The 25393-nt window shown below is 36.2% G+C and overlaps 1 protein-coding gene across 6 annotated transcripts in view; it reads right to left on the bottom strand.

Annotated features, from left to right (window-relative positions):
* The window catches only part of LOC125326126 (complement C1q tumor necrosis factor-related protein 7), a 118042-nt gene that overhangs the window by 28336 nt on the left and 64313 nt on the right, over positions 1-25393 (bottom strand). For 4 of the 6 annotated variants that reach the window (XM_048303980.1, XM_048303981.1, XM_048303982.1 and 1 more), the window contains 15 exons: positions 20643-20731; positions 20032-20133; positions 18154-18255; positions 17172-17348; positions 16848-16998; positions 15351-15487; positions 13992-14123; positions 11935-12144; positions 9778-9878; positions 6796-6936; positions 6219-6375; positions 3964-4196; positions 2869-3046; positions 1515-1671; positions 261-408 (listed from right to left, as the gene is read on the bottom strand). In XM_048303980.1, coding sequence (XP_048159937.1) covers positions 261-408; positions 1515-1671; positions 2869-3046; positions 3964-4196; positions 6219-6375; positions 6796-6936; positions 9778-9878; positions 11935-12144; positions 13992-14123; positions 15351-15487; positions 16848-16998; positions 17172-17348; positions 18154-18255; positions 20032-20133; positions 20643-20731 — 2215 coding nt within the window. Of the gene's footprint in view, positions 1-260; positions 409-1514; positions 1672-2868; positions 3047-3963; positions 4197-6218; positions 6376-6795; positions 6937-9777; positions 9879-11934; positions 12145-13991; positions 14124-15350; positions 15488-16847; positions 16999-17171; positions 17349-18153; positions 18256-20031; positions 20134-20642; positions 20732-25393 lie in introns of those variants that run through there. The other 2 variants (XM_048303985.1, XM_048303984.1) reach the window with 2 other exon arrangements.

Here is a 25393-nt window from a genome sequence, read left to right as displayed (position 1 = left end):
AAAATCATAAAATTGAATTAACCAGCTTGAATTGAACTTTGATGATGTCTAGAAATAATATGTTAAAGGTAAAATTTCTAACAAAAAGATATTTACCACAAATATGTACCCTAAGTTATCAGCAGAGGGTTATAGCAGAGAGTAAAGCATCTAAATTTAAGGAAAAAGATAATGAAAATTCTTGACTATGAAAGTGCATTTTTTTAAAATACTAATATAACCAGTTTCCCATGAATCACTGAAAATTCTTATCTTATTACCTTGGAATGCCTGTGTTTTGCTGAGATACCGGAGGAATTAAGGGGATTCCTTTTTCTCCAACTGCCCAAGAGACACTGTTGGATACTTTCCCTGAGGTCATTAAACTCATTTTGTTGCTACCATCAGCTTCAAATGAAAAGGACACACCTATAAAGGGGGAAAAATCCAAAGTAGTATATTTATGCATTCAAACATATCTTAACATTTCTAAAAATACTTCCAGAAAATGACTAGTCAAATAACCTGTGCCTTTATATAAAAATGTTAATGTGAAACAATGATTCTGCTGCATGCTGTGGGGAAGAACTCTGTTCTACAACAATGAGTGAAAGATTCCATTACACCTACAGAAATGCTTTCCATTTGAGTTGGAAGGAAAGGCTATGACAAAGGCTCTTTTTTTTTTCTCCACAGATGCACACCATTTAATATTTCTGGTAGTTTTCAGATTCAGCATACTTTTATTACCAAAACAGAAATTCAGAGTCAAAATAATTATGTATGATTGAAAAGTCAGTCCTAAAGCTTTTGACACACAGTTTTAATTTGGTCATCATAGTCAGTGACATTTACACATGCTGTAATGATTTTTTTACCCTGTTTTTTTCCTCCTCAGTTTTTTATCTATTCTGCTCTAGCTTTATCTGTATTTTTATATAAAGCAAATTTATGCAAGTCAGTCATCTCACAATGCTGTTCAAATTCATTATACAAACTTGGAAGTTCCATATGCTACTCTGTATTCTTCTTGTTTCCCCTTTTCCTATCTCTCCCTTGTTTCATCTTTAGCCTAAAGCCCCAGGGAAAAGGTGTGTGCAGGTTGTCAACAAAGCAAATAGGAGGACAAAAAATTACTCTGCATATACACTTCTACAAACAGTTTTTCAGTGATTTAAAGCATTAAAATCACTGGAGCTACAACGATTGATATCTGCTTGCTCTGCAGTGTCAGAGGCCTGATTAACTCAAATGCTCAAAAAACCCCAAACATCTTCTATAGGTCGTAAAGCTCCACTAATACAACAAGACAAATAATAAATAGACACATTTTTATTATTCAGAGCTTCAAAGTAGTAAGAGACAAAAATTCAATAGCAAACTTCAATAATAAGAATCATTATTATTATGGAAGACTCAGTTACAGAACCTGTAAAGGCTCTTAGCAGAATTTACTCTGAAACCTCCAACCTCTTACTGCTACATGGTTTCAGCAAAATGAGAAATGCTGAACTGAGGAAGACAAGAGTGCCTACCACTGCCAACTCCTTCATGGTCCAACATCACACGCTGATCACTGCTGAACTCTATTTCTTCCAGAGGAGCAGTGCCTGTCAGAACTGCAGTTTCAGGAACAGGTAAGAACACTTCAGCCAACAAGGTGGTACTGCTGATACCTGTAGTTTCATAAATCTAGAAAAAAAACATGATGACAGACAGAAGAAAAAATTTACATGTGCATTCCTGATAAGTTGAAAACATATTGCAGGGTATTGAGAGAAAAGGTTTTACTATGGCTGAAGCATGAAATAAGTAATTTAGGGCAATTGTATTAATTCCCTTTCTAAAATATTCAATTAGCAGATATTTCAGCTATCAGTGGCTTACTTGATCTGAATTCTTCCTAAAAGTCTATCCTATTCACTTTTCTAATGCCCCTAACACGAGTATGACAAGCTCTAGGCTTTAAAGAGAATCACTGTATAATATGCAACTGCTTGTGACACAGTCACTGGGATCAGGTGAAGATTCTGGAGGGATTCTGCCTCACTTATTCTCCCTTACCATGAAAGGCAGGGTATGGCACACAATCCCCATTCTGGCAGCACTGCAGGTTGCTTCTCTCTTTCCTAGCCAGCTGCAGGCTCAGAGTGATGTGAGTGATTCCTCCATTCAGACGTTTTTAACCCAGACAAATGGTATTCCTTCTCCTTTTCAATTTGTGTGTTAAATAAATAAGCAGACAAGGGGTTTTTACACCCTCCCCTGAACTACCAGTGTTACCTAACCAGAGGAATCTTATGAAGGGAGAAGTAGGATCCTGATTCTGCTTCCCCTAAATATATTTTGTATTAACTTTGAAAAGTATTCATGTGAATCATTTATTAATTCATACTTGGAATGGGGAGTGGTAGTGGCTTGATTTAACTGCACTGGTGATCAAGTCAAGCGGAGTTATGGACATTACTACAAATTATTTTTTTTTCTTATTCCCCTCCAGTAAACATTATGATGGTTTTACTGTGTGGAAAAGAATGTTTTAATAAAACATTAGCAATTTGATCTGCAACCTAAATCAGTTTTTCCAAAGTTAAGAGGCCAATCCATTAACATATTTAATCACAAGTGCCAATTATTTAATTTCTCCCATCCAACATATAGTTTTGTTCTAGATATATCTAGAAAGCATAAGCATCAAAAACATAGCACCAAAGTTAAAAGTTTGTGACTAGAGAAGCAAGGAAGGAGCTTAAGATTGATGATTTACAAAGGGTCTTTCACAGGTTTTTCAGTCTTTATGACACTATCGCAGAGCAAAACATAAGCATTACAAGAGTAATTACATTTTATATCATCTTTTAAAAGTTATTGCGATAAATCATCATCTACCTGTAGTTTCAAACTCTCTGGCCAATTGATTATTTGTAAATTGAAAATCTGTCCAAAGTGAACTCTAAAATCGGAACTTATTGGTCGGGTAACAGTCCTTGACACTTCTTTGGAGTTGAAAAGGACTTTTATAAATGCTGAGCGTTTCTTCACGTCTTCTCGTCGCAAAACTTCTGCTCTGCAAATATGTCAAACAAGCCGTCATATAATTTTTAATAATATTTTTATTATTTTGTTTTTTAATGAAAATCTGACTTCTCATGGGGAGACAGAACCCACCTAAATAAAGATGGTATTCCTCCAAAAATATCACTACACAGGAATGACTGTAGAACTATTATTTAACGATTGTTTTATCTTCTTGTGACTATAAAATTATTTTTAAATGACCAAAGTCAAACTTTGGATCCACTAAAGCTAACTCCATAGAAAAGAAGTTATCCAGGAAAAAAAAATTCCCTTCCACTCTGTTCCTCCAAAGCACAACAAATGATATCAAATTGAGTTCAAATTTTGAAGTTTTTAGTCACTGGGAGTACAACAGCCAAGCAGCATTCCCTGATGAGGCTATCTGTGAACTAAGTACAAAACAAAGCAGTTTTTAAATTACTGAAGTCCAGCAGATGTATTTTAAATTGCGTGTGCAAATGTGGAAAGTAACACAAAACAAACACATTTATTTCTTTTATCCAGAGTGAAATCTCTGGTTTATTACACAATTTCTTTCTTTTCCCTTTGTTATCTACAGCACAGACCTAGTATAAAGGACTAGCCAGTGAGAGTGGTACTGCCAGCAGTGACCTAGACTCTAGACTGAAACCAGCTTCTTTGTATCTACACCACTGTTCTGTGCAGATGCCCAAGGAGTATCAGAAGGTTCAACGGGAATGTGCAGACATTAAATTTTTAAGGGCACTATGTACAAGGTTATATGTGACTTGAAAATGAATTAAGTTATATCACCTTCAGAAGCAGAAGTTTCATCACTAGGCTAAACAGAATGGTGCGCTCATGCTTCTGAAGTTGTATAAACAAGCAATTAAAAATAACAGAAAATCACAAATAAGGTAATTTGTTGGCCAACATTTATCTTACCGAGGACACTGCTCAGTTGGAGTTACGCTTCCTGAGAGAGTCAGCTCAGGAACTAGAATAGGCTCTCCAGGTTTCCTTCTGCAGTTGTCAGCTTTTTGTCTAACCTGCTGCTCTATTTCAAGGTCATTGGCCATTTTAGGTGGGATGGGTTTTATACGTTCCTCACCAAACTCATACTCTTCTGATTCTTCATCTACATGAGTATTTTTTTTCTTCTTTTTCTTCTTGGACTTCTGCATATAAAAACAGTAATGTTCTTTCTGAACTCATTTCAATCTCTGCAATTTTTTCTCTTGTTCTCTTGATTCACAAATGCTAAAACACAGATGGTGTATGTACAGTAAAACGACAGTATAATTTTAGCATTACACACACCCAAAAGATTTTTCTCATTGTAAAGAACTACATCACATTCAGTATTCAGCAATACATTCCATTCATATGCTTCAAAACCATCATGTGCTCCAAGCAAAACATTTACTTAATCTTCTCTACCACCTTTCAAAATCAGCATGTTTCTTGAACATTCTGGCTAGATGCTGAGTTCTCATTTGCCTGAGTTACCATGTACATTCTGTTAGGATTACAGGAAGGTTACTCAGCCAGTAGACACAGTTGTTTGAGATGCACAAACTTTGGAGCACAAGTTTTTTAGCTTAGCAGTATCTTTAGCATGAGCAGAATGATCCCTTCCCTTCCTTATGCCAAACAAGGATAAACAAACAGAACATGCCTTTCAGCATCTCCTAAATTGTAGAACTCCAGTGTTTACGTGCATGTTCAGCTTTAAACAACTGCAAAACAGCTCCTCCTTCCACAGACATCTAGATTACTTGGAAGTACAGCTTGCCTGGAAGCACTGGCCACTTCACGACTTAAGACATCATAAACAAAATAATAGGAAAGAAAGCAAACAGATTCTCCTCATTAACTAAAGTAGTAAGCCAAACAACTTGTTAATATATTTTTCTTACGAAATATTCTTTCTTTGCCTAATTTTATGTTATCTTTCTTGCTCTTGTATTTGCTTTTAAATGTATTTAATCTCACGTACCTCTAGTGTCTTTGATTCATGTGACCTGTACTAGTAAGAAACCAACAACAGTGACAAAGCTAAAAAGTACTTTGAGTAAAATAAAATAAAGCACTTCTGGGTATGACAGAGAGATAATTTCTCTAAAAGGAAAGAACCACAGTCTTCTCAGTCTCAAGATAGTTTGTAACTAGCACAATAAAAAGATGCCACAATGGTATTTGTGAAGGCATAACCGGTGGATGAACAGTTTGCATGAGGATCAATGTTCATGACTACCTGCCTTCATTTCACAGTTTACATTTATTCACCTTATCCTACAAGTGAACCAACATGATGGTAATGAGTCATGTGCCCACTTGAAATCCCACAGGAATTTCCAATTCCTGCATATCAGCTTCTTCTCAAATATTTTAAATGCCTTCCATAGCAGTTGCATGTACATAAAAAAACTCTCCATGAAAGTATCAGCAGACACACTAGATTCCTGAAAACTGTATTTGAAGCATTTCCTTAGGCTTTATTTTGTTTTGGTATCCAAAAACCCAGGGTGTTCAAGCTGGGCAATAATTATAATCAAGTATAATCACCATTACCTTGAGGTATCCAGTACATTGCCACCTAACTATGAAAGTAAACCTGGTTTTGCCACAGTCTGTTTCAGAGATCATCCTGTTGCAGTGTGTTGCTGTAGCATCTGTATTTCTCAATATCCCCTTAAAGCACAACTGAGACCTTAACTACAGTATACATTATTAGCAATAAAGCTTTTCAGAGGTGAAAGGCTAGAATATTAATTAAATCTTTCAGTCAGACATTCCTGAACATTGTGAGACATTCCCAAACATAGATTTACATGAGATGACATCAACTGCTTGTTCATTAGAAACACCCCACTCACACGCACAAAATTCATCCATGTTTTTTCTTTGCAAGAAAGGCATGAAATTAACAGGAATCCTGCAAAAGTAACAAACTGAAAGAAAGAATTGAAGTGCTGAAAATCAATAGCAGAAAAACAGTGCTGCACAAAAACCTAATACATTTTAATTTTTTAATTAAGAATTACCTGACCAACAAATTCTAAGTAGACAGAATGTACCTGAACATTATAAAACTTATGCATAACTTTCCTGAATTTTTTTTTTCTGTATTAGGACAAATTTTTGACACATTAAGTAATAATTTTATTTTTCTGTGAAATTGAATGATTTAAACAAACCTGTGTCTTCTTCCAAGATTTCCAGTCTTGTAACTCAGTTTTATGCTCTTCCATTTTCTTTTCATATTCTTCCATACATTCTTCTAGTAATTCCTTTATTTCAGCCTGAATTTCTGCTTCATATGCTTTTTCATCTGATTTCTGATCAACCTCTTCCCTTCAAAACAACAATTACCAGCATGTTGCATAGAATTACATAAGGGTTACAATTAAGTCTGTAATATATAACAGAAATCTACTTCTCCATGAATAGTTTCATTATATCAGAAGTGTGTTTTATTTAAAAAGACTAGCATGGGTACTCTAAGAGTTGATAGCAGATAGAGTAATTATGTTAATTCTGGATAGTAACTTTCTTTACTCATTAGTCTGTAGAAAATCCTTTCTGCCACAGTAATTACTTATTTTAACCTTCCATCTTGCCCAGACTCAAAAGGAATAGTGGCAGGCTCAACAGTGCCAGCACTGCTCAAAAGTCTTACTTCTGCATATCAGAATTCTAAGTTTCCAAATTAACTAATCCTGTTACAACTCTACTGTTAGCAAATAAAGTACAAAAAGTGTTATCAAGACATACTTCCTCAAATAAAGTTTCATGGGTGTGTTAGTAAACTTCTGAAAGTCCCGGAGGGATTTAATTTGTTTCCAAACTTTGATAATGGTCTTAAGCAACGTTCTATCTTTTTCTTGCTCAGCATCACGAAGTCTTCTGGTTTGTCTAGAAATACACATACATAGCACATGATCAACTGGAATTGTCTAACTCAGTGGAACAACAGATTGAAAAAACTGGAATACCAAAAGCCAAGTGATGGGGGTTTCAGGTTGATTGATGGCTGCAGTGGTTTAAATCCAAGGAGCATAAAACCCAGACTTGAAGATTGCAGGATTTGATTTCCTCCTATATTCCAGTCTCTTTCATTTTGAACAATCTGACTTCAATTAAGTCTGTTCTTTAGAGATCTCAAAGTTTTCGGAAATGCTTATTACAGCTGTACATAATTAAAAACACTTTAAAGTAAATTCATGTAAACAACAGCCCAGGAAACCTACACTGCTGCTATGAAGTAATGCTTAGTGCACGTGTACATTACAAAAGATGTTTTAAACTTCATGTGCTTCTAGCGCCAGTAAAAAAGGACATGCAGAGATGAAGTAATGTAGTAAGTCCTTTGACAGATATAAAAGATTCTTAATACAAACAAAATTAACACAGCCTTTCTTTTGTCTCAGAATAGGTATTTCACATTTCCACCCTCTAATCTGATTGTAAAAGAGCTGTTCATTAGCATGTTTAATGACCATCACACACTTCCAATGTACATGTCCATGCAGCACAAGCACAGGCTGTTTCCACTACTATCTTGGTAGAAAAACAAGTCTGTGATTAAAAAAAAGACGTAAACTAACGTATTAGGACTTGTAATATTTAGAGAATGTGGAAGACAGAGGCTGGATTAGAGCTGAGAGAAGACATCATACATCATTTAACAGCATAAGCCAATTCAGTGAAAACAGTAAACAAAGAAGAAATGCAGACTTTTCAGAAAGCAACATGAGTAACTTCTCCACTTCATTAGCTAGCAGTTCGAGTATTACTTATCCATGTAGCAACCTTTTCTTTTTCGTCTACCAGATGATGCTAGAAGATGAAACTTAAAAGGCAGGAGGAACATACAGATCAGTAATCACACTTATCTAATGTATTGGATTTGGAAGCAGGACCTTTCAGTAGAGAATCATCTCTGCTAAAATACATCACCCACAAGAACCTGAATCATAGAATCCACAGCACACGTTGGCTTCCTACTTCAGGAAATGAAGACAGGAGGGCTGAAATTACTAATGTGCAAAAGTTTTCTGTATTGAGACCACATTTCTTTCTCAAGCCAATGGAAAACTACAGCTCTGATCTTCAGAATGCAAAGCATATACATCTGTCATGTAATTGGAGGGTGGAGGAAACAATTAGATTATTGTCCATGCTACATGTCTGTAATTTCTCATGAGTATTCTACATTGACCATCAGGAAAATGCAGTGTTGAAAGAGAGACAAGGCAGGTCAGATGATTTTACCAACATAAGTGGTCCAAGTTAGTACTGAATACCATGACAGCAAAAAATTCCAGAGCCCATCTGAACTTCATATGTGTAACAGCTTCCAATAACAGAGATGTAGCCAGAAAGAAATACAGATATGAAAAGCCCTAGACTAATACCAGCCAAACTCATTTCATGTTACTTAGGCAACACTGATCTCACTGATTTCAGCTGAGTTTCTCCAGATTCGTAACAGCATGAAACTAAACTAAAGCACTCAAGATCTAGAAAAACACGTCAGATACATAGAAGTTATATTCTTTCTAATTGGAATTTCTATCAAGCAAGCCTCCACATTGATGCCAAAATCCAAGAATCTGATTCCCACAGCGAATCTTCCCATCACCATTCTCATGCTTTCTCTGGTGAGAGCTCCTGTCTCTGAGGTACTGTATGGTAACTGCACACCTCCTGCTCCTTGTCCTCTAGCAGATATGTTAGTGAGATACTGCCAAAAGCTATTCCATTTTCAATGGAAGGAAGTCTGTGTCCTTCAGTATAAAATAATGAATGATACACTACTTTATGTTCTGTACAGATACCAATGTATTACAAGACAGTGTACATGAAGAACGAAAATCTGAAGAAATAATTCCCAATGTAAGAGGAGTGTGTGGATGCATAAGTTTAGCAGATGTAAATTTCAAGGCTGAAAGTAGAATTGTTATTAAAAATTTTTTTTTTCATATTATGTTATCATGTGACCCATTACATCACTTTATACTTCTGTTTCTTTAAATGAATACATTACTGCCTACTTTTAGATTGTGAAAATGTTTCAGACTTTTATTATCTACTAGTTAAAAGGCTGTTCAGCACGGATGTCCAAAATAACTTCTTGTTTATCATACTGCTAACACTTACAGTTCATCACTGTCCATCTGCCAAAAATAATACAAACTGTCACTACTGAGCCAAAAACTGTAATGTATTTTTACCACCCAGCTTTTGTCCAAGAACAATAACTGTAATCTTGTAAAACAAAATTCTACCACTTTATTTGTATTAAGCCATTGGCAAAAACATGGCCAAAATACTTAAGAATGGGAAGCAAATCAAGAACACTTGTGTAATGAGGAAGAGGATGGAAAAAACTAGGGGTTTTGTCTGTTCAAAAAATTATGTTGCATTGTAAAAATTTTGTGCATCTAGCTGAAGTCTACTGAAACTTTATTTTAATTAAATTTAATTATACAAACATACCAGTAAGTAGCTACTAAGAAATTAACAAAAGTAATCAAATTAGACCACTTTTGAATGAAAATTTCAGCCTAAACTGTATTTTCTTCATAATGTTTTATGCCACTTATCAGTGACAACTCTTAAATCCTCAAAATTCTTCTAGAGCTATTTATAATAGAATTTAAAAGTCTGACATGAATCATACTCTGTAGCAACATGTAAAGGAAAAAAGGAATACAATTTTAAAAACCAACAATTTAATGAATTCATACTCACCTGATTTCCATTTTGTATTCAGATATGCTTTGCTGAGTGACAGGAACACCATCACCACCACCTTCTATACTGTATTGCACAGCACTCCTCAAAGCATGCAGCTTGAACAAACAAACAAAAAAGTAATTAACAGATGGCTTAACAAATCATCCAGTGTAATGCACCTTGACAGGAAAGAGCTAGTTACTAATGACAGAAAACCCTGAACTGTCCTGATTCTGTGTTTACAGGGTTTTGCCATGTCTGTGAGGTGATTCTTCAGCATGACATTTTAATTAGGATCCCTGGATATATGAGGGAGATTTACTAACTTTGATCACTGTAACAGATCTCATCAAGGGGAAAGACTGATCTAGGGAGTATTCTGAAAGCCAGGAATCAAAGGTGCAGGTGAAAAAAGACCTCAAGTCAGCAAAAACCCCCACCTTTCACAAAAGCCTTTTTTGGGACTAGGAAGGGCCACTAAAGGTAATTCTAGAAAATCCCAGAATCATAGAATCATTAAGGCTGAAAAAGACCTCCCAGATTGTCAAGTGAATTTGACAGAACGCCACCATGTCAACTAAACCACAGCACTAAGTCCAGTCATTTCTTGACCTTCCTGGGATGGTGACTTCACTGCTTCCCTGGGCAGCCCATTCCAATATCTAATCCCCATTTCAGTGAAGAAATTCTTCCTGATGCACAGTTTAACCTTCCCTGGCACAGTTTCTTGCTATGTCCTCTTGACTTGTCTCTGGTTGCCTGGGAGAAGAGACTGACCCCCACCTGGCTACAGCCTCCTTTCAGGCAGCTGTAGAGAGCAATAATTATGGACCATCATGAGCATCCTTTTCTCCAGGTTAAACCACCCCTGAAAGGAGGCTGCAGACAGATGTTGGTCTCTCCTGTCAATAACAAGTGATAGGACAAGAGGAAATGGCTTCAAGTTCCAGGGAGGCTAGACGGGATTTGGGAAAAAATTTCTTCACTGAAAGGTTTGTCAAGCACTGGAACAGACTGTGCAGGGACATCCACCATCCCTGGAGGTATTTAAAAGATGTGCAGATTGGCACATGGGGACATGGGTTAGTGACAGACTCGGCAGTGCTGGGTTAATGGTTAAACTTGATGAGCTTAGAGGTCTTTTGCAACCTTAATGATTCTGTGGTTTTATAGGTTCCTCTAATGAGGACATGGATAGCCCTAATGTCCTATTTCACAGAGCACTAAGGCAAATCCTTCAAAAGTATGAACAGAACAAAGTATACCAAGGAATTATTTTGAGACACAGTATGAAATACCTGTCCATCATTAGAACTACAGCCTAATGCTTTATTTAAAAATTCAGAAGTATCTGTACACCACCTACTGATCCTCATTACACTAATATAAAAATGAGCTTGTATACAATGATTATTTTTCCCTTATAATAGTTCTTTAATGTAGAAAATCATCACCTTTAATTTATGGAAATCTGAATGTATATGTACTTATAATCCAACTAATTTTTAACAGACAAGTATTCTTGTGTGGCCTGATGACATCAGAATTGTACTGACAATGCCTAATGTTCATGTACACATTTACACCAGAGAAGACCACTACCATTACTTCCAATGTACAGAGGGAGGAAGACTGGTGGTACACAGAGCATGAGCAGCCCAGTCAAGCTCACCCAGCAATAGAGCCAAAAACAGAAGAGTCCACAAGAGTGGCACAGGAAATGTGACAGCAGTATGCATTTAAAACACAGCATCTGTCACAGATACATGCCTGGAAATGGGTTCTACTTTTGTAAAACTTGGTGAAATTAAACTGACTCCTTTCACTTTGATTTGATAACTGAAACTAAACTTCACTAACTTCCCTCCATCACTGAATAATGTCTTTTGCTGTCTCCCTATCAGAGCTGCTGTATACAATCCTGTAATGTCTGACCTGTCACTCACTGGAAAACATTTTAGATACTCTAAGGAATACTATGCAAATGTTACTGTATTCCTTTTACTTCAGAGTTAATTCAAAACCAAAGCTCAAAGAAATTCCTCATCTTAAAAATGCAGTTCTGCACTGAACACACAGCAACCTCATTTAGGTTTTTAACTTCTGACAAATTCCACTTTTACCTAAAACTGTCACATCATTGTCTCAATACGATACAAAGAACAGAAATACCTTGTCTGTGAGAAGTTTGGTGAGATTCTTCTGTTTTCTTACTAAATACTGATCATATAACTGAGCCAGTTTAGCTGCTAACACATGCTCACGGCTAAAACAGGGATGATGGGTGAATATCAGTCCAGAAATATCAATATCCAATTGAAACAGCCCCTGAAAATCTCCAGGTCCAACAAAATACTGATTAGAAGATGTCATTTTTATTGCCTGAAAGAAAAAAAGAATAAACTGGATTTACAGACGCTGACAACAGTATCTTTCAAAGATTTTCTTTGTCAGAAAATGACCCATTTAGCACTACCTACATTTAAATGCTGAGTCTTAAACTGTGTTAACCTTTTGCTTTATTGATGAGTGGGTGGCACAAAACTACCATGGATATTCTACACAACAGAATTTTTATAGCCTACATGAGGCTGAAGTCATCTTCCTGTACTGAAGGTTTTGCTGAGCAATGAAGGCAATGACACTGGATTAGAAAAATCACAGCCTGCTAGTTCTCTTTTGACACATTTGTTTAGTATTGCTTTATCTCCTCCTAGAATTGAGCTCTGGGATAAACAGTGCAGCTCTCACAGAACAGCTCTCCTTGTAGACCATACAGATTGTGTACATTAGGAAATACATTACTTGCTTCCCCATTCTAACGCCAGGGAAATTCAGACCAATGAAGGCCAACAGAAGCTTTCAGCAACAAAGCTTAAAAAGTCTGCTTCAACCCTCTGCAACCAAAAGATATCCATGGCTTACATCCTCAAGTTACTGAAATCAGAAGAGAATTAGCACTGCTTCCAGCCTGACTACTCCTGCTCCTTTATTAGGATCCTTCACAAGAGATTCATCAGAGATATTCTGGTACCATAGAAGATGAAGCTGTTACTTACATAGTGTTTGTTGCAGTCTCTTCCCGAGAAAAGGAAAAAGAGGGATTTGGAGGGAAATTTAACTGTTGCACAGCTCTTTTATAGGACTGATATAATGGGCCAAGAAACACACTTGAGTCCACCTGATCCTTCCACATTCTGTTTCTCATCAAAATGTTTAGTAAGATACAATCTGTCATAAAAATGACAACTTTGAATTCCTTATGCTTTATTCTTCTGCCTATAAAGGACCCTTTAAGCTCAGTACTTTACCACAGTGATTTAGATATTTCTATGTCACTGTCCATGTAAACATGGTGTTCTTGAAACATAAGCACTCTTGGCCTATCTTTACAGGATCAAAACAGTAAATTTCTCCTGCCTGCAAAAGCTCCCTGCATAGATAGATCTGTGGTACTGGATGCAGCTTGTGGATTTCATATTTATCACCATCATCAAGTAAAGGGCCACATTTAAATCTGTATCAACAGCAACAGTCAGAAACATTTCCATGTCCCAAAAGAACACTCTATTAAAAGTCTTAAAAGTCAGCTTTTCCAAGAGGGTAATAGAGCTCTAACAAGCAGAACAATTAAAGCTTGCTTCAAGCTTGCTGAATGGTTTTAATTGAAACTTATTTTGATTTGTACTGATTGTACATTGAAACTGCTGTTCGCCAGGGTAGGTATGCTGTGACTAAGGAAAAAACAACCACAAAAAACCCTGCAAACAAAACAAAACAAACAAGAAAAACAACAACAACCAAAAAAATCTCACAGCCTCCCAAAAATATCTGAATTGATGCTACATAACTCAAAATTAGTTGCTGTCTACATGAGGAAACTTTATATATACACTAATATAGGAACTACCCTACTTTGGCATGAGAATATCCAAGGGTGCCTCACAAGGATCCTAGTAACAGACTTAAAGGTGTTTGTCATGGACTGATACTTTACTATTTCAACCAGCACCATCAGCTAAACTCTTCATCCTTTTGTATGCATTTTTACAGGAAAAAACAAATGTATTCTTAAAAAAGTAGAGCTCATTTAAAGAACAGATATGAAATCACAAAAAGTAGACAATAGTCATGGTTCTTAGCACAAAACCCTTCAGGTTACTGGAGTTTCTGGTGCAGAAGAACTGGGATACTGGGTCTCAGGAATCACATATATGAAATATGCCTACCTTTCTATACACTGTTTCAAGTTCTGGTGCAATGCCTTCTTCAAGTGATAATATTGGAGGCCTAGTAGAAGACTGTTTAATTGGATTAGGCAATGCTAAGATTTTGCCATCATCACCAAACCACTCTCTCCCCTACAAAGGAAAACAAAATTATATATTGCTTCTTACTTTATAAAGAATTTACTTGCAAAATTATAATTCTTACAAAAAATACAGAATAAAAGGGGACTATGAATTTTTTGTGACTGAAATAAGCAAAACTTTCCTAATACAACAAAATGAAATCCTCAAATATACCAGAAGTAAGTTTTGAAATTAAAAAAACCAAGATGCTGCTCACATTTTGATTATACTGGTTTTTCTTTCCATGTGCAGTGTTACACATTTAAAAGAAAAAAAAAAATCAACACATCACTTATTTAAATGTTATTTTCTTAAATCACTGAAATTGAAAGAATTATAAGACTTGATTTACACAAGAGCTAAATGGCAGGTCAGATAATTTAATAAAGCATCTCTCAAATCTTCTATTCCACAACCTGAACTACTTAAACAACATCTATGAAAGCAGATTAGGTAAGTATTTTACACACCAATTGCTATCCATGGCTTCACATGTTTGACATTGTCCTAATTCCTCCCTTTGTTCTCATTACCTGGATTCATATATAGCTTAAACCAGTGCAGCTGTCCAAGGATGCTGCCCTACCCTGTTAATTCCATACCTGTTTTAATCTGACCCGAGAGCCATATGTCGATGTGGTAACACCATGAAGTCAACAAGAAAACTAACGGGGTTGAAACTGGCCATTCAAAAATTTTAGATCCAAATGTTCCCAATCTGATTCACAAAAGCACATGAAGAATCATAAAAAAATATAATATAAAGGGCAGCTGCTGCTCAGGAGTTTAAGTCTATACTGAACAATACACACCTTACCGTGTATAGGAAGATAATACAGTAGGACAAAATATATCCAAGCCACTTTCCCATGTCTTTCCATAAGACATTCTTAAAAATCTGAAAGGATTCTAAAATCTCTGTGATAATCTATACCAATATTTAATTAGCCTTACAGACTGATCAGTGATCTGTTCTCCAGCAGGCTACAAGCAGAGCCAGGAAAGGAAACCAGTTTTTTAAGACCCAGTCTCGTGTTCTGACAATGGGGTTACACTAAAAAAGCACTCCTACAATAATCCGTATTTCCCAACATCTGATGCTGCCAAACATTTTGAAGATGAAAGCCCCATATCAGAATGACCATCCACTTGCTTAACTATAACAAAAATAAGATACTTATAAAGATAAATAAAATACTGATAAAAGTTACAACTAAAACGGTAGCAGTGACTTACTTGGTCCTGTCTGAGTATTCTGTTTTCTAAAATATTTTGATTAGACTGTGATACAAAGGGCCTTTCTCCTATGTAAAGACCTTCATCCTCAAGGTACCTGGGCTGCATATTTCCAGGTATCTTCTCAGAAGTAGGCACTAATGAGAAATTAAAGAGAAAACCATGTAAAATATCTTGTAACTGTAGTTTTAGTTTGTTAACTCTTAAAACGAATAGCACTGCATATTAAGTATGCTGTCAGCAGTATTTTTCTGCATAGGAAAAAAAGAAATAAATACAGAATTAAAACAGGTCCTTTTCTTAATCAAGACAGATCTCTCATAAAAGTGTCACGAAGTGTCACAATTCTAATAAACCGATAATTAAAAAATTTCCTCATCAAAAAATACTTCAAGTAACTTAGTGGAGTTTAGTATTAATGGTTGCTTGCACAACAGTGTAAAAAACCTTGAGTAGCAACTGAGCATTTTGAAGCCTTTCCAAAGGAAAGTGAAAATTTCAGATTAATCAGACCTCCTGTTAATAAACAGTTTCCTTAAGCTAGTCTCATACAAAATACAGAACATGCATAAAGAGTTATGTTAGCCAAATAACAGCAGGTGGAATTCTTTTAAAAGGCCTGCCTGCAAGGCTGTTTCACGGTGTGTATGGACTCAGTATTTTTCAAGAAGCAATCTCAAAACATGGAGGGATTATACTGAGGGTTACAATAAAAGTTATCCCCTAAATCAGAACACAGTGGATCACACAGGAAGTAGTCAAAACTAAATTACAAGACATGAAAAAACAGAGGCACACAATGTCAAATATTTTGACATTGCACTGCAAGCTGTACTGGTACCATTCTGGTATATGCCACTGGGAGACTTGTTTCTGTTTCTTCCAGTTCAAATATTAAATATCAAGTGATATTATAAAGCAATTTTTTAGGACTTTGTAGTTCTGTGGGAATAAGGAAAAAAGGTCAGAGACATGATTAATATTGACTAATTCACAAACTCAGATTTTGCAAAAATGGCTCCTTGAATCCCAAAAATCCTTACGTTAGTTGCATGACTCATGACAAACTCGCCACAAGGAATAAGCTGCAGATGTAGCCAAGTGAATAAATAGTCTAAGTTACAATGTACAGTGCATGAGCCATCCTTAGTAGATAGATGTGTGTACCTGTAACCTGCTGCATACACTAAATAGCAGCAGAAGAGAGGCCAGCACCTTGCACTTTCTACAGCCAGCAGTGAGGAAGTTACCCCTGAGCAACTGAGGTGCCCTGAGTATGCTTGCCAGTGTAGCAGGTGATGACCTGCTGAGGTGTGCATGTTCCCAGCTAATCCATGCTGTCAGACCTTTTCGCACTTGACTGGATGATTAGTGTCAGCTGCAATTAAACATCTCTCTGATGCCAGAGACAGTTGATGCAAGATTTATTCAGCAGATCAAAGGGTGCCATGCTATACAAAAATCCAGGAACTAAATGGATAAGCACAGTCTTCATACCTGCTAACATGCTGGGAATGAAGAGAAATTCTTTTTCCCTTTTCAGTTGCTCGGAGTAGCTTTCACAATCAACAGGTTTCATTACCAGAAGATCTTCATCTGTCTGCCCTATGAATAAATCATCATCTTTAACTAGGCGCACGTCTTCATCCTGTAGGTTAAGTGCAAACATCTCTTTAGTTAGTTCATCTGTTTCTTAAGAAAGTCTCTTGAGAAAGTACACTTTGAGAATTTTTTAGGAAACTCAAGATGCCATTATGTATAGACTAATAAAATTAACAGAACTCTGAAAAAATATATGAACATTTATCCTATAGTTCTCACCATTTCATCCTCCTCTTGTTCATCTTCACGAGTTTCAACACATTCCTCTTCTACCTCCTCTTCTTCATTTAATCCGTTCCTTTTCCTGGCTCCAGCTTTGATTTTCTCTGGTACGGCATCAAAATTGAATGTAAAGAAATTATATGCTTCTTCCTCAGAAGGAAAATCATTCTGGAACTAAAAAAAGAAGACAAAGATACTTTATTATGGCAGTTATAAGAAAACTAGGGCAAGTGAATAAATATTCCCATTAATAATATGAACCAGCAGCATGTATAAACATTCGTTACAAGATAATAATTATCTCAAACAGAACTCACTCAAATGCTGAAGCTAACTGAAATTTGTCAATGATACATGGAACTTTCTCTATTGCTATATACTTCATTGAATATTTCTTGCAAAATGTTATTTAAAAGGTTACCTGGTCTAATTTTAACATGCTTATTGTTTTAAATATAAACCAGAATCAGAAACACCAAAGTTTAAATTCTGACCATACAGCAGATACCCAGGTAAATGATATGAAGAGAAATTTCTAATGGCCTTTTGTCTCTGAAGGACCCAGGACCCTTTAGCTTTAGGATGAATCCCTAAGAAAAGAATTAACAGTAGTACTTTGTGGCTAATATCAATATACTAGTCTGTAAAATGCTTTAACTGCCAACTGGTGGCATTCTATAAAAAGGATTTAAACAGAAGACATATTTTTCCTGCAAACTCCAGTAATTGTGTCCAGATGGATAGTTTACTAGTTTTTTTGGTTTTTTAATCAAATGATCCAAAGCCATTCTTATATTTGATGAAGGTTCCTTTTATATACTTCAATTATTGGCATATACTGCTTGTGAATTTGTAAATTAAATAAAACCTCCGCTGCTTAAGAATGAATTCTGTCTGCTTCTTCAAACAGAATCATGAAACCACATAAAGGTTAAATTAAATTAATAATCGTTATTGAAATGGAGGAATTGGTACTTACTGTTGACTTTTGCTTAAGCTTTTTTACAGTATCACCAAACTTTACTTTTGATGGTAAGTGTGACTCATCCTCTTGCATCTCCCTGAATTTATCATTATCAGACTGCATAAAAACATATACACATGTTTAGTGAATTATAAAAAAATACAGTTGACTACAGTTATAAGATATTGCATTTTTACAGAAAAAAAATAACAAAAGAGAAACATTGCCACTGTGGTAACAAACTGATTACATATTTATTTTAAAAGATACATCTGACTACTATTTAATTCCTTTGGGTCAAGAAATAGCCTGTAGAGTATGAAGAGATGGTTCATTGCCTAAATGACAGTAGCTGTCTTCACTGCTGATTGGATCATTGCTTCTGCACTCCTGAACAAAAGCAATCAATCACATGCTAATGTCCAAAGGGAGAGAAAGGAGGCAGCAATGCAAACCCTTCCCTCGGGCAGACAGCCCCAGCTGGGCAGCAGTGTCAGGGGTGCTGCTGGCAGGGGCTGCAGCCCAGGGAAGGGAATCAGGGAGCTTCTCAGACAACCCCTGCTGCCATCAGGAAAACTCTCTTTGGTATTGTTTAAGAAACGTGGTGTTCATTGCTTGGGTGCTGAAATACACACTTGATAATTTATTTTATTCTCTCAAACATTTATTGCTAGGCTACCCTCTAACTCCATGGGTGACACTCCCCTGCCTTTTCAAGCAAGGAGGTATCATGTTTATCCATTCCCAGTTCTCTGAAGCCTTATCTGTCCCTACACACAGGCCACTGTAAAGGTCACTGGCTCTGAAGCTGCTTCAGCAAGTTCATTTAAGTGCTTCAAAGAGATTTTCATCAGGCTCAACCAACCTAAACACATCTACCATTCTATCTGTTCTTCCTCTTGTGGCCTGAATTGTTAGATTGACGGAAGACACTGCTCAAATTTACCTCTATTACACCTATACTTCAAAATAACAATATCAGAAAGAAAATCTCAAACTCTGTCAATCTGATGGCCACTTGTTTAACAACAAAACACCTCCCGTGTGTGTACGTACAAGAAACAAAACCAACATGTGGAAGGTTTCACATATACTTTATATGAAAATAATAAACAACTCTAATAAGGGTATCACTTCTGCATTTTCCTACTACGAATACATTAAACCAGTATTACTTTAACTGAAAGCTGTAATAATTACTTATTATAAGATAACATTGCCAAAAATCTTCCCACAATGTACATGAAATGGCAATTCTCCCCTAGACAAGCAATTTAGCCAGGCTAAACCATATTGTTTGGAATTCCATATAAAGGCATTACTGGTATATGCTGTTATTTCCTGGGAATAACAAATTCTTTGGAACGTATTTTCTACAGGCAAGCAGTCTCTTTGTGAATTCTGAAGAATATGAGCGCCAGTTCTGCACAGGCAGAGCCTCTGTTGTTTTTTTAAAACAAAATTCATTTTCTAACAAAGAACACGCTTATACAAAAAAACCTCAATACAAAATAGTAACAAGGAAATACAACACAATGACATAAAGTTAATAGCCAGCATTTAGCAATTGCACTGTGCACATTTATATAAAGCTGTACTACAGTGGTCCTTTCTGTTACTGTAAATTTTAAATACTTCAAGGCATCTTAAGCAACAGAAGTCATGAACCTCTAAATGACAGAAGTTTCACATGATGTCTATACTACAATGTAAGCAAATTATTACTGTTAAATATATACAATAAAAACAATAATCAGAACAGTTCCTTCCCAAACAGTAGTATAATTCTGATAAAAGAAATTCATCTTCAAGAGTGTGCAGTCTTTGATTTTCTTCATGTTTCACATTCACTTTCTTATTATAAGAACAGCAAGACACAATGCACTTTTTTACCGTTTTATCCAGTCTGACTTCTGGTTTTCTTTCTCTGATGCCTTTTAAACGCCTTGGTTGTGGACTGGGGTCTTCTCGCGATAAAGTAATTTCAGCTTTTGTCTAAGCAAACAAATGGAAAAAATGTTTAGCTGCAACAGAAATAGAAATAGATCAAAGCTATAGTAATTCCCAGGAACTCAACACTTACTTATGTTTGTGTTAGGGACAGAATCTTTTAATTATAAAATCAGCTTAAGTGATTTTCCAGATCCATATATTAATAGGCCTTATTAAATTGTACAGTAAACATACAAAGAAACCATTGCTTTCAAACTAGTGTAAGAAATTTTTTGACAAACAGCACAGAAGGAACTTGTACTGATTATATCATTTGAATTATGAAACAACAATACCTTTTATGTTATTACAAACAAATTAAATATAAAGTTTAGAAAAAAATATAGCAATACAGAACATAACTGTACTGATGAACTGAGTACACTTTCGGCTTCAGAAATAAAAAAGCAGATATCCCAACTCGAATTCACATAGCACAGAGCAAGTAAAATGAAGTGGGTGTTACTTATAAGACTGAGGTCAATCAAACAGGACTTCTGAAGGATTCCCACCTTTGCTGCTTTTAGTTTCTCTCTCATTCGCTGCCTAACAGAAAGCTCTGCAAAGCTTGTCCTTGATGTAGAAGGAACAGGTGGCAACTCTGAAACAGAGAAAAAATGGTAATATGTTTAAAATTAAGTATTTTCTGAAAGAAATTTATGGAAAATGAAACCATTTATACCAGAGTCCCATGTTCCAACAGAAAGAACTTGCATGAGAAAATTTGAGTGAATGAAACATTTCTCAGAATCCAGTCCTTACAAAGTATCACTTAAAGGCCTTTAAACTGCAACAGATCTACCTTTCGTTATATACTATGAACAACTGTAAGAAATGCTTAAGGACACTTTTAGTCCACCATCATTTAGAAAAGAAAAACACATTAAGATAAACCTCACTACTACTGATTCTACTCAGAATCATCAAGAGATTTGGGAGAATTCTAATACTTCCAAACTATACAATTTAGTACCTGTGTTTGTAGAGAAGAAACATTCATTGCATTTGGAAACTTTCAAAAGAATGAACAAGGTGCAAAGTGCAAACCCCTATTTTGCAGGAATTTTTAGGGTCTGCCTCAATCTAACAGCTCTAAAACATTTCTTAATGATTTGAATGGTGCAATAGTGTTTATATGTGTACAGATCATACAGGCAAGAATTCTTGGAAAGTCACATTTGCTCAAATATGGCCTTTGAAAAGTTTTTGGAATCGAGAAAAAACTTCAACTTTTAAAACTTCAGGCTCATGAAAGACTGTGGCACACAGAAGAAAGGCTCTGTCTGCAGGAGATGGAAATGATGAACTTTAACTGCAATATGAAAGGTGGGTACACACTGGAAAAAAAATTTAACTTTTGGGGTATTCTAGCACTGGAACTGAGTCCCTTAAACAGTTATGGAACCTTCACTAGTGCAAGCTTTTAAGTTAAAAAACAAAAACAAACAAACCAACAACTCCCAATCCTCAAAGAAACTCCATCAACCAAAAAAAAAAACCCACCAAACCCAAGTATCAAGACTTACAAAAGATCTTTCAACAGAGAAGCTGGTCTAGAGTTACCTTTTGATTTTCCTCTTGTGAATTTTTTCTACCATTTTATCCTGTGCAGTTAGCATGCAAAAACATATTCTATTTCATTGCAGCAAATGTGTCATTTCAATTCCATTCTGATAAATGAAAACTAGAAAGCCACAGATTAGATGATCTTCTAAAATCCTTCACAATTGTCTGTAGACATTTCCAGACATGCCAGGTGAACATTGCAAACGTGCAAAATTAGGACAGAAACAATCTGCTGATACTTTAAGCACCTCATAAAGTATTGGAACTCATGCTCTGTATGCAGAATTCTTTATGAATTAATCAGTTCATTGAGACAACAGGGTCATTATCTTTTCTATATATAATGAAAATCATTTTAAGGCTTTGGTAGTTGCAGTAATTTAATGCATCAAATACTGTGAGATACTGTGGTTTTTTGAAAAAATGACCACATTAAAAAAAAAAAAAAGGTTTTGTTACTTTATTTCTCTGGACATAAACTTCTGCTCTGCTTATGTGAATGTGCTCTACAGCCAACTAAATTGTGCCTAACTTCAAAATATATTTTTGAAGTGAACAAACTAAAACTAATATCCATGAAAATATTACTTTGCAAGATCACCATTACAAGCCTGTATGAAAAAAAAAAACCACACACCATGTTTTGCATTGGAAGTGTCATTATCCTACAGTGGCTCCATGTTTTATGTCAGTCAGATCTAACAAGTTTGCTGGACAGTCAAACTGAAATTAAACCCGAGAACTTGAAAATGTCATCTAGTAAGTGTTCTCCCTTGATTTCATCTGCACTCAGAGAAGCCCAAACCCATTAGATCTCTGTGTGGCTTCAAAGTTCTCTGCACTGACAGACTCAGAACTTCTGCATGTTATCTCAAAGCATGCAGAAAACAGGAACAAGACAGACATTAATGCTGTGACCAAGCATCAGTTACTTGAATGAAAATAAGGAATGGTAACTTCCAGCATAGATCCTAGAAACACTGCTGTATTTTTCATGGATACAACAACTGCGTAAGTGCACAGTAAGACACAAACCCAACAATGAAGAAAAAGATACAGCAACACTGCAGTTGTGCTGGCTTCACAAGGTAATAACTATCAGACATGGGCTTCTTATTTAAAGCAATTCTTCTTTTGAAACTCTCATTTACTAGTCTGACTAGTGGACTGACATATAACCATGTTGTTCCATTTAAGAAAGATAAAAAGGCATTAAGCACACATATAATTGGATTAGAGTAAAATACTGAATTTCTGCAAACAGATTGCATTAAAAAATAGTAGAGACAGACTGAATGCTTGAAAGACTAGTACGGAGATTATGCTGAATATTAAGTGAAGAAGTTGATGGACATGTTTCAGTAAAAACTTGCCATAGTGGGCCGAGAATGATAATCATTCCATGCTAGAAGAAAATAAACCACCTATTTGAGGGACGTGACAAATTGATAAAAAACATTATCTACTTCCCCCTTGTGTTAAAATACAGTTCCCTTTTCATAAAAAAAAGCAGTGTGGGGGTGGGTATACTTTTAACACCACAAATTTAACATAATATGGTGACAACTATGACAAACTAAAAAGGCCTCAGAATAGAGGCGATGTGGTATCACAGGCATTACAGATAAAGATAGTGGAGCAAACAGACAATGTAGAACTTTTCAATGGCACCTGGAAGACTGCAGGGGGATATTACTTTTATTTTTTAAATGGTTAGTTATCACTTGGCAAGAAAATGATAATCAGAAATTCATACACAGATCATCACTCTAAAAAAGGAGTGAGAAACTCAAATCTACTTTTACTTTATAAATGGGCAACACAGTAGCTCACAGCACTGTCAGCATATTCAAAACTATAATATACAGAACATAGTAATTTAAATTATTTATAAATCTGTCAAACTGAATCCTGGAGGGGGGGAAATTGAAATAAGTTTTGAATAGATACATGAAGGCTTCAGCTCAAGGTATAGTCTCTCTCAAAATGTGAAATGCAATTTTAAAAAACCCAACCAAACAGATGGATAAATTATACTGGAATTAGGTAAACCAATGCTACAGTCTATCCAGAATACCACATGCTGTACTTTTCACTTGATCAAACAAAATTTGCAAAATTACAGGTATTTCAGAAGCGGAATATGTAACAGAGCAAAATACTTAGGAAATCAAAACATTTATCACACAGGGAAATGAGAGGCTAGTTTTCTTCTCAAGAGTACTGCTGAGCTATTCTGTTTATTCTTGGAAAATGAGCTTCTGTAAAAGAAAAGAACCATCACTAGAGGGTGTCTCTTGATTTCCCCATGCAATCAATTCTGAAAATTATTTGGAATCCATCTGTCAACAGCATATCACTTCCTAGCACAAGCTGGCATAGTGAGACTCAAAAAAACATTCAGAAGAAAAGTACATAGACCTTGAAGAGCCAGAAACATCCCTAAATTGTAAATGTCTTTAAAAATTTTGCCTGTACCATATTTTGTTAAAATGTGTTTAAGGACAATACATATATTTTATTTTGGTAAAACTTGACACTGATGAAAAACTAAGTACTTTTATACTTCACTAGATTTTCATTCCACTGATTTTTTAATATCCTACTCTTAATTAGATCTTTTATGTACCCTATTTAAGTAAACCATAAACACATTCAGTAAGATTAGACATACAGTTCTAGCAATTTCCCACCACCACATCACTCTTACACTCTCCTGCTTTGCAAGTGGAGTATTTCATGTGTGACAGTAAAAATAGCACGTCAATAAATCTATACATCTTCATACCCATGAGAAACACTTCAAGCACAAATTATGAGGTTCACAGTATCATTAGGGTTGGAAGGCACCCCTGGAGATCATCCAGTCCAACCCCCATGGCAAGGTAGGGTCACCTAGAGCAGCTTACACAGGAACGTGGCCTGGTGGGTTTTGAATATCTCCAGAGCAGGAGACCTCCCTGGGCAGCATTTTCCAGAGCTCTGCCACTCTCTATATAAAAAAGTTCTTTCTCGTGTTGAAGTGAAACTTTTGTTTTAGTTTATGACCATTGCTCCTTGTCCTGTCGCTGGGCACCACTAAAAAGTCTATCCTCTTGGCACCTGTATTAATGAGATCCTCTCTCAGTCTTCTCCAGACTAAACAGGCACAGCTCCCACAGTCTATTCTCAGAGGAGAAATAGGCCAGACCCCTCAGCATCTTCATGGCCCTCCACTGGACCTTCTCCAGTAGCTCCATGTCTTTTTTGCACTGAGGAGCCCACAGCTGGACACAGCACTCCAGAAGTGGCCTCATTAGGGCCGAGCAGTGGGGGAGGACCTGCTGGCCACACTATTCCTGATGCACCCCAGGATATCACCAGCCTGCTGGCCACAAGGGCACTCCTGTCTCATGGACAGCTTGTCACCCACCAAGACTCCCAGGTCCTTTTCAGCAGAGATGCTCTTTCGTACGTCAGTCTGCAGCCTGTGCTGGTACTTGCACTTATTCCTCCCCAGGTGCAGGACCCTACACTGGCCCCTGTTGAATCTCATTAGGTTTCCCTCTGCCCAACTCTCCAGCCAATCAAGGTCCCACTGAATGGCAGCACAGCCTTCAGGTGTATCAGCCACTCCCCCAGGTTTGTACCACCAGAAAACCTGCTAAGGTTCTATCCCATTGTCCAGGTCGTTGATAACCAAACTGAGTTAAGACTG

Source organism: Corvus hawaiiensis, chromosome 5, assembly GCF_020740725.1.
Source record: "Corvus hawaiiensis isolate bCorHaw1 chromosome 5, bCorHaw1.pri.cur, whole genome shotgun sequence".
NCBI classification, from domain to species: Eukaryota; Metazoa; Chordata; class Aves; order Passeriformes; family Corvidae; genus Corvus; species Corvus hawaiiensis.
The sequence above is the reverse complement of the archived record's forward strand: the minus strand, read 5'-3'. Positions and strand labels throughout refer to the sequence as shown.